At 49.1% G+C, this 10037-nt stretch overlaps 2 protein-coding genes across 2 annotated transcripts; one reads left to right on the top strand and one right to left on the bottom strand.

Moving 5' to 3' along the window:
• Positions 1–1524: 1524 nt before the first annotated feature.
• On the top strand, positions 1525–3226 carry LOC123188686 (probable sugar phosphate/phosphate translocator At3g11320). The gene is made up of 4 exons (XM_044600897.1): positions 1525–2133; positions 2233–2336; positions 2425–2653; positions 2751–3226. The coding sequence occupies exons 1-4, from the start codon at positions 1621–1623 to the stop codon at positions 2895–2897; spliced, it is 993 nt and encodes a 330-aa protein (XP_044456832.1). The 5' UTR covers positions 1525–1620; the 3' UTR covers positions 2898–3226.
• An 86-nt stretch (positions 3227–3312) lies between these two features.
• Positions 3313–9117, bottom strand: LOC123188679 (serine/arginine repetitive matrix protein 2). Its single transcript, XM_044600892.1, has 8 exons — positions 8883–9117; positions 8567–8749; positions 7402–7686; positions 7246–7286; positions 7065–7157; positions 6513–6642; positions 5818–6431; positions 3313–5732 (listed from the first exon to the last, which is right to left on the bottom strand). The coding sequence occupies exons 1-8, from the start codon at positions 8986–8988 to the stop codon at positions 3597–3599; spliced, it is 3588 nt and encodes a 1195-aa protein (XP_044456827.1). The 5' UTR covers positions 8989–9117; the 3' UTR covers positions 3313–3596.
• Between the last annotated feature and the right edge of the window lie 920 nt (positions 9118–10037).

Here is a 10037-nt window from a genome sequence, read left to right as displayed (position 1 = left end):
GTGGTTGGAGGGGAGGAAGTTGTTTGAAAACATACCCCCCCCCCTCCCGTTAACTCATGTTGTTGAAAATGTACCACGGTAACTCATGTGTAAATAGCATGATAATAGACAATCTTCATACCTGATAACTTACTTAGCCCAACCATAACTATTTGCATGAAAAGAAGTCGTCAGAACATATCAATATGGGATCTAGTTTCGAAGGTTTCGTCGCCGGAAATGATTTTTCGATTGGACCGATGGTTTGATCTATTAAACATTTTGAAGTTTCAAAATAAGGAAAATCTAGGATGACATCAAAACATTTTCTCTCTAATGCATGCATGTGCATGTGAAGATAAGGTTGGAGGAACCATTTTTACGTCTTGGTAGTTTCTGTGTAATCAACATGATAACTTATGCTCAATTGACATGATAACTTGTGTAGCACACGTGGTAATTTTTTACCTGGAAAAAAAGTCGTTGAAACATGCCAACATGGGATCTAGTTTTGAAGGTCTCATCATGACAAATCTTTTATGTGAAAACAGTTTTTTTAATCGGAGCGATGGTTTGAGCTACAAAACATTTTAAAGTTTCAAAATAAAAAGAATATTTTGCTGACATCATGAAGTTTATTAGTTTGCATGCATGTGACAAACTTCCCGTAGGTGCGGGGGCTGCATGCGCGTTTGATAAACAATGCGTGATTAGTTGTGTTAGGATCGTCCGGATATATTGCTTAAATTCAGACTGTTCGGAAGTTAGGCCACTCCTTTTCTAAATTATGTAGATCAAATTCCACGCGTCGTCGCTGTATGCACATAAATTATAGTAGTATATAATTCTTGGTTGCTTGCACGGTATGGTGTTGCACTCACTCCCTCATCACGCATGATTGCTCGATTCGGCACGGCACGTTCGGCTTCGGCATATATATCGATCGGTCGGTTCGCCGGTCGTGGTCTGACCGACGTGATGGATCATACGGGTCGTCATGAGTCGCTGCAGCTTGACGAAGTTAATGTGTGACCATCGTCCCGGCGACTAGTCCATCATCGTGAAACTAACTAGTCTGTGTCGCCTGCTGCCACCTTTATCGGCAGGAGATCCGGAAGAAAAATGAAGCGTGTGTTCTTCAACCTAGAGCAACATTTTTTTTCCTCTCTCTCTCTCTCTCTCTCTCTCTCTCTCTCTTACGGCCGGGATGTATGAAAAGGTGTCTTATTTTTAGCTCCACTGTCCATTGTACTGCAAGTAGGGCCCACATTGCTGCAGTCACGATTTGCAAACCCTTCTCGAGCTGCGTCCAAAAAATACTCTCCTCGAGCTGTCAGGGGCTAATCAACACGCACTACACCTCAGTACAATAGGGTAGACGTTGAGAAATATAGATGTTTAAGCTGGCGGGAGCGGCCAGATTGTCCTTAGTTGAATAGAGCGTCTCCACACCCCAACCCCGACCGGCAGCCCCGTCGTCTCCCCCACGGCGCCACCCACGAGCCACGACCATGTCCATGTCCATATAAACGCGTGGCACGCACGTAGAAGAACCAAGTTAACCAACGCGCCAGCGCCCACCAACCAGACCAAACCAAACCGGCCAGCAGCTCCGGCAAGCAAGAACCAAGAAGGCCGACGATGCGGCAGCAGGAGGACCGGGCGCTCCTCCCGACGACGACGGCCGCCGGCGGCCCGGACGCCGCGGCGGCGTCCGGGCCTTCGGGGCGGCTGCGGACGGCGGGGCTGGTGGCGGCGTGGTACGCGTCCAACATCGGGGTGCTGCTGCTCAACAAGTACCTCCTCTCCGTCTACGGCTTCCGCTACCCGGTCTTCCTCACCGCCTGCCACATGTCCGCCTCGGCGCTCCTCTCCTCCGCCTTCGCCGCCGCCACCTCCTCCTCGTCCCCGCGCCGGCCGCTCTCGCGCGGGCAGGCGGCCAGGGTGGCCGTGCTGGGCGCCGTCTTCTGCGGCTCCGTCGTCGCCGGCAACGTCTCGCTGCGCTACCTCCCCGTGTCATTCAACCAGGCCGTCGGCGCCACCACGCCCTTCTTCACCGCGCTCATCGCCTACGCCGTCGCGGGGCGGCGCGAGGCCCGTGCCACCTACGCCGCCCTCCTCCCCGTCGTCGCCGGCGTCGTCATCGCCACCGGGGTAACCAAACTAAACTAAACTAGATCGAGCAGCAAGCTCCGAATTAATATAAGCCAAATCTTGATGTGCTCGCGCGCTGACATTGTTGGTTCCATCCAGGGCGAGCCGAGCTTCCATCTGTTCGGGTTCATCATGTGCGTGGGCGCGACGGCGGGGAGGGCGCTCAAGACCGTGCTGCAGGGGATCCTGCTCTCCTCAGAAGAGTAATAATCATCATACTTCATTCATCACGTTGACTTGTACTGAATGATACATTTACTGAAAATGGGGATCGGATTTGATGGCGTGCAGGGAGAAGCTCAACTCCATGGACCTGCTCTGGTACATGGCGCCGGTGGCCGTGGTGCTGCTGGTGCCGGCGACGCTGATGATGGAGCCGGACGCGCTCGGCACGGCGGCGGCGCTCGCCAGGGAGGACCCCAGCTTCGTCTGGTTGCTGCTCGGCAACTCCTCGCTGGCCTACCTGGTGAACTTGACCAATTTCCTGGTCACCAAGCACACCAGCCCGCTCACCCTCCAGGTTCGTCCTGCCAACCATGGTGCTCTGCTCATTGACTGAACTTCTCAGATGAACACACACCGGTGATGCTCATGCGCCTTGTGCTTGGTCGTTGCAGGTCCTCGGGAACGCGAAAGGGGCGGTCGCCGTCGTCGTCTCCATCCTGATATTCAAGAACCCGGTGACCGTCATGGGGATGCTGGGCTACGGGGTGACCATCGCCGGCGTGGTTCTGTACGGCGAGGCCAAGAAGAGGAGCAAGTGAAGTCTGCTGTCAGGGGTGTATTTTTAACAGCTCCTCTGCTCCTGGAGATGTGCTTGTGGCGACATTTGGCATACGCACATTGTTCTGTCGCCGGAGCTCCGATGTGTTGATTCAAGTTCCGGCAGAGTCCTGATGGTGGCACGATGAAGACGACCAACCCATTTGTATATTTATTCTTGCTCCAGGTGCAATCTGGGTTCCTGAAGCCTATGACTTGGTGATCTTAAATTATCACAAGCCGTTAGATCAGATGCATTCATGCTTGTAAATTGGTGTGTAGGCTGCACTACTACATTACAATTTACGGAGTACAAGTGATGATTGATCAATACTATTGCTAGTCACAGATATAAAACACACCCTGGTGAACATGCTATGCCTATTAATAGTTAGTAGGAATACCACAAACAGTAGCTGAGGGAAATCATATTTATACGCTTTACTCGCAAATCTGCAATTGACATACCAGGATCAAGTGCTTTGGACACAACAGAATATCACAGTTTTCAACCATGCCCTGCGTTTACTACACTCGTAGCACTCTCATTCTTTGAACAGCTAAAAGAAATAAAACAAACTGTAGGACAGCCTTTTGTACTAACTTCAGCTGTGGTTGCCTTCTGGATAACAAGGATGTAATCATAAAACAACCAGCAGCATACGATTCGGAAGCTCAGTTCCTCTGGCAGAACAAGGCACCTAGTCGGTGGCATCCCCAAGAGAAATGGAGGAGAGCTTCTGCGCCAACAGGGTCAATGGAGTCGCGTCCCCATTAGATTGTCCTTGAGAAATGGAGGACAGCTTCTGGGTCAATGGAGTCGCGTCCCCATTAGATTGTCCTTGAGAAATGGAGGACAGCTTCTGGTTCAATGGAGTCGCCTCCCCATTAGATTGTCCTTGAGAAATGGAGGGCGCCTTCTGGGTCAATGGAGTCGCCTCCCCATTAGCTTGTCCTAGAGAAATGGAGGACAGCTTCTGGCTCAGGAGAGTCATTGGAGTCATCTCCCCTATAGCCTGCGCATTTGTATGTGAGGCAAGAATGCTTCCCTTTACAGGAGTCATATGCTCTTCAGGCTGGATATTTTGATGCGCAGCCAGAATGTTCTCCTTTAGTGGACTCAAATAACCACCAGGCTGGATGTTCTCTTTTGCGGTATCCATGGCTGGAATGTTCTCCTTTGCAATATCCATGGCTGCCAGCACTTGGCCGGCCTGGGGCATGCAAGCTTCATGCTCAATCACCTCCAGTGATTCTACTTCCATTTTTGCAACTCCAAGTGGCAGTGAAGGCGATACCTCGGTTTGAGAAGTGTTAACCTCGCAAGGTGCTGCTGTAGTTTCTGATTGTTGCTGACCAGAGGTACCTGATGACAGCTCAACAGTTGATGAACTGATATCGCCATTTGCCTGGACATTCTGATTTAAAGCTGCAATGCCCTCCTCTGCTATGTCCATGGCAACCAATTGGCCAGTCTCCAGCATGTATGCTTCATGCTCCGACACCTTCGATGTTTCTGCTTCATGGTCAATCACCTCCAGTGGGTCTACTTCCATTTTTGCAACTCCAAGTGGCAGAGAAGGTGATACCTTGATTTGTGAAGGACTGCTCTCCTCGCAAGGTGCTGCTGTAGTTTCTGATTCTTGCTGACCAGAGGTACATGATGACAGCTCAACTGTTGATGATTCTACTTCACCATTAGCCTGGACATTCTCATGCAAAGCTGGAATGCCCTCCTCATCTGTAATGTCCATAGCGACCAACAGACCAGTCTCCTGCATGTGTGCTTCATGCTCCGACACCTTTGATGATTCTCCTTCACCATTAACCTGGACATTCTCATGCAAAGCTGGAAAGCCCTCCTCTGCAATGTCCATAGCGCCCAACAGACCAGTCTCCTGCATGTGTGCTTCATGCTCCGACACCTTTGATGATTCTCCTTCACCATTAACCTGGACATTCTCATGCAAAGCTGGAAAGCCCTCCTCTGCAATGCCCATGGCGAGCAACAAACCAGTCTCATTCACGTGTGCTTCAAGCTCAGACACCTTTGACGATTCTACTTCACCATTGGCCTGGACATTCTGATGCAAAGCTGGAATGCCCTCCTCTGCACTGTCCATGGCGACTACCAATGGACCAGTCTCCTGCATGTGGGTTTCATGCTCTGACACCTTTGGTGTTTCTATTTCAGTTTGAGCAGCTCTAATTAAAGGCATTGAAGGCCCCTTTGTTCCAAAAATGTCATGCTCCGCCACCTTTGCTGGTTCTACTTCAGTCTGTGCAACTCTGGGAGACAGTATAGGCAATGCCTCAGTTTGAGAAGCTTCATGCTCTGACACCTTCAATGGGTCTACTTCAGCTTGTGCAACTCTGATGGGCAGTGAAGCCGATGCCTTAGTTTGAGAAGCGTCATGCTCTGTCACCTTTGATGGTTTTACTTCAGTTTGTGCAACTCTGAGAGGCAGTGGAGTCGATGCCTTGGCTTGAGAAGCTTCAGGCTCGGTCACCTTTGATTGTTTTACTTCAGTTTGTGCAACTCTGAGAGGCAGTGGAGTTGATACCTTAGCTTGAGAAGCTTCAGGCTCTGTCACCTTTGATGGTTTTACTTCAGTTTGTGCAACTTTGAGAGGCAGTGAAGGTGCTGCTGCCCTAGATTTGGTTTGAGAAGGTGCTGCTGCCCTAGATTTTGGTTCTTCTTGCTCAAAGGTAAGAGCTGCAGGGATTGTCTTTGGAGTAGAAGGAATCCAAGAGTTCTGTGTGGCCAACGGTGAAAACAGAACCTTCGTGGGTTGCAGTTGTGCCCGTGCACCGGCTTTTTGTTCAACAGATTTCTCCTGAAGACATAACAGAACCAAGAGTGTTAGAACAAATAAAGAGCATTGGCATCATTACAAGAAAGAAAACATACAATTCACTTACAGCATCAAAATATCCAATCTTGGGTGTAGGCCTTCGTAGACCAGATGGTTTAAAACCATTTCCTTGGGTTGATGTGTCAACATTAGATTTCACATTATCAGCAAATGCTCCTGAAGCCTGTCCTTCTGTAACAATAACAGGCCTCCGTAGTGTGGTTGGAGGGTGGTCATTGCTCTTTCTGTTGGAAGGGGACAATGAAGACGACCTTGTGCTATAGGTCTCAGATGTATGACTCGCTCTCCCTACAGTGGATGCAGTTGAAACCCCAGAAATCACAGAACTCATGCTGTCCACGGAGCTGCTAGGTGAAATGGTCGGTGATGCACCCTCACTGTGACTCTTATTTCTTGATGCCCTTGCTGGGTCAACCTTGCTGATATCAGATCTTGATGAACGAATAGGGATCCTCTGAGCGGTCCTGTTCTTGCTGATTAGGGTCGGTGACTTTGTTTTCCCACCTGCCATGGGAGCACTACGCAAGGAAGGACTTGCTGCTGACGACAAAGCACCAGATTTTGATGTTGAGTTGTTCTTTGTCCCCCCACCAGGCCGAGATGGCACGCTGGCTGAACTGTTAGCAGACTTGGCAACTGCCTGCCTGTTGACTACACCTCCTGCAAGAGGGAAAAAAGTGTATTAGGTTTGCTATCTATTAACACTTACGGCAGAACAAATTTAAGTATGTTGATTCACACCAGTGCTGCTTCTTTTGTCTGCAATCCCAGAGGTGACAGCTGTGTTAGTCGGTGCTCTCATTGTAGCAACTCTTGGCAGAGCTCTGGGAGGCTTTGAGGATGGTTTTGCTTCCGCAGCTTTCGATACAGCCTTCGCAACCAGAAAGAATAAACATGATATTAAGTTCATATTAATACTCAATGGGAACTCCAATTAAAACAAGCAATTAGCCGACTTTGTTCTCCCTAAAAGATAATAAAATTATCTAACTGGAGTTTTTTTAATTAGTTCTATGCAATTCCAGAACAGGGTTTCAATGGACAAGACACAAGAGGTAATCTGATTATCGGTAAATGCAAGAAATGGATAGGCTCTTAAAACAGATAAAATAATTACATATTACTAATAACTACTCCCTCAGTAAACTAATATATTAGTTTACAGAGGGAGTACAATTATAGATCCTGGTGTATGTAACAAGCATCACACAAACCCTAAACCTCTAGTTAGGGGTAAACAGCTAAACTACAGAAAGATCATGGATATTCTGGAACTGCAAGCATGTAACATACCACTCTTGCAGCTGCAGGCTCTTTCAGGGTGACTTGGGGCCTTTGTCTGCTACCACCAACGGAACCATTGCTTATTGAAGCAGGGGGCTTTATCTGAGGCAGCATTAACAAGTATTGATTAGTAATGATTACAGACTGCAGGAAAGTAGGTTCAAATCACTGAAGAATTGTGACAACATACCTTGCTCTGAGTCTGAGGTATCCGATCAACCCCCTTTCTCGCTGGAAAGTAGCAACAAAGCAATCACATTAGTAAAAAACAGCAGACAATGCTCACTGAAGTTACAGCATAAGAAATCAGTGTGTTGCATCAACTTCTGAGTTTGAGAAATCTTACCTGTGACAGGAGGGGCCTTTGCTGTGGCCCTGGGGGTTTTTGAGCTTCCAGAAGCCACACTAGGAGCTTTATCAGGTTTCCCAAGCGTCCTCTGAATCGAAGCACGGACATTGTCAAACAGCTCAGTCTCAAGGCTTTCCAGCACAAAGCTTTCACTTTCCAGCGAGGAGGTGGTGGACTCCATTGACCTCCTCATTTCCTCTGCTATTCCTGGCAGAAGCCTAGAACCCTGTGACTTGCGGAAAGTGCTGTTCACAATGCCCAATTCCTCAGTATCCAGAACACCTGCTCAGACCAGGAGGAATAGTTAGCTGCTATCAATCAACGCATCAGGGTGGCAGGTATAACAAAAGACAAGTACAGAGCTGGAAAGGGAAATGGTAAGAACTGTTGTATATCTACATCAAAATGCACAGGTCTAATACTCCCTCCGGTCCTTTTTAGTTCGCATATAAGATTTGACTGAAGTCTAGCCTCATAAAGTTTGACCAACTTTATAGAAAAAAGTACCAACATTCACAATCTGAAATCAATACCAATAGATGTGTCATGACTTAAAGTTTCATATTGTATAACTTTAGTATGGCATATGTTGATATTTTTTCATATAAATACGGTCAAACTTTGTGAAGTTTGACTTCAGAGAATTCTAATATGCAGAGTAAAAAGGACCGGAGGGAGTATAACAAAAGACAAGTACAGTGCTGGAAAGGGGAATGGTAAGAACCGCTGTATATCTGCATCAAAATGCACAGGTCTGATATAACAAAAGACAAGTACAGAGCTGGGATGGGAAATGGTAAGAACTGCTGTATATCTACATCAAAATGCACAGGTCTGATATAACAAAATACAAATACAGAGCTGGAAAGGGAAATGGTAAGAACTGCTGTATATCTAAATCAAAATGCACAGGTCTAATATAACAAAAGACAAGTACAGAGCTGGAAAGGGAAATGGTAAGAAATTCTATCTATCTGCATCGAAATGCACAGGTACAGGCGACAGATTCTTTTCAAAAAACAAGAGAAATGTTAGGAGCTGGCAGGACTGGTGGCAAACCAGATCAGGATCCACGAGCCCACGATGTGTATCATACTAACACGCAGCAGTCACGAAACAATAGAGATTTGGACTAGTTTATTTGTGGAGGCGATGCACAAACCTTCGCTGGTGAAGAAGGCTTTGTCCCAGGCGAGGCTCTTGCGGAGGTTGACGCCGCCCTTGGGCTTGGTCCTCTTCGGGGACTGCGCGCGCTCCGGTGCCTGCTCCGCGGGATCCACGACCTGCCCGCCCGGCGGAGATCCGACGGCGGGCTGCTCCGAATCGGCGGCCACCACCGAAGCACCTAAACAAAAAATCGCAGCGCGGCTCGTCAGATCGGAGGCGACAACCCACCCACGCGCGGATCCCCGCCGAAATGGAAGGAACGGTAACGGGAGACGGGAGACGGGAGACGGCGCGCTGGCTGACTCGCTGACCTGGGGCGGCGCGGGGCGGCGGGTCGGGGTGCTGCGGCGGCGAGGCGAGGTCGAGGAGGAAGTCGTCCTCCTCGCCGGAGACGTCGATGAGGGAGAGCGCGTCCATCGCGGCGCAGGCGTCGCCGGAGGCGGACGGGGAGGGGGCGGGGGGCGAAACCCTAGATCGCCGCGGATGGGGTGCGGGGCGGGGGGAGGAGGCGAGCTGCTAGAGAGACGTTGGGGGCTGAGATTTGTGGGGTGGGAATGGAAAGGGATGGCGTGCGTATAAAAAAAAGTTGGGAGGGGGGACGCGGAGTCGAGACGGGTGTGGAAGCGTTGCGCGTTCGGGAGTCCCGGGTGTGGCTGGCGGGTGGGTCCAGGCGTGGGTTTTGCGCCGGGTTTTCTTTCCGGATGGGGATGGGGCGAGCACATGGGCGGGATGGTTTGAAATTTGGGAGGGGAGGGGAACGGTCTGCCAAGGCTAGGATGATAGTCTTTGCCTGATCCGAACAGTTTTGTGACGGGAAATGCGAACGTTCACTGCTTGCTGGAGAGCGCGCAGCCATGATTTTGGCTCTCTTTTTTTTGTTTTGGCATGGCAATTCGGACGTTTTCCTCGCAATTACGCTCCCACCGAACGTTCGTCAGGTATTTTGCGTCCTTTATGATTTGATGATGATTGGTGGTTGTATTCTCATGCAAATTTTGTCTCCCCTTGTTTTCTCTTTGTTTCAGTCTGAACTGTTATAGTATTAAACATGCGCCTAGCATTATTGATGGACGTGTGGAGGTGTGTCTCCCGTGGATTTGTCTTTAGTGGATTTGCTCGGATCTATTCGTCGTTCGTCTTCGTTCGTGCATCTTCAAGTTGGATCCTTTTGATCTACACTCTTCATCTACGGTGGTTGCTGTTTTGGTGCGTTGGTTCTATGGGGCCTTAGCACGACGATTTTCCGAGTGTCTACTACAACAAGGTTTGCCCGGCTCCGACGAGGGAGAGGTAATGTCAGCAGCGCGCCTTCGGCTTGCTTCGGTGCTTGCAGTCGTCACTTGATGGTCTATAATCTGGATGTGTTTTTTATTATTTCTAGTGTTCATTGTACTATCATGATTAAAAATGAATAGATTGAAAGTTTTTCCCGTAAAAAAAATTACAACTAGAGGTGAACAATGCGA

Source organism: Triticum aestivum, chromosome 1A (assembly GCF_018294505.1).
Source record: "Triticum aestivum cultivar Chinese Spring chromosome 1A, IWGSC CS RefSeq v2.1, whole genome shotgun sequence".
In the NCBI taxonomy this organism is placed as follows: Eukaryota; Viridiplantae; Streptophyta; class Magnoliopsida; order Poales; family Poaceae; genus Triticum; species Triticum aestivum.
The sequence above is the reverse complement of the archived record's forward strand: the minus strand, read 5'-3'. Positions and strand labels throughout refer to the sequence as shown.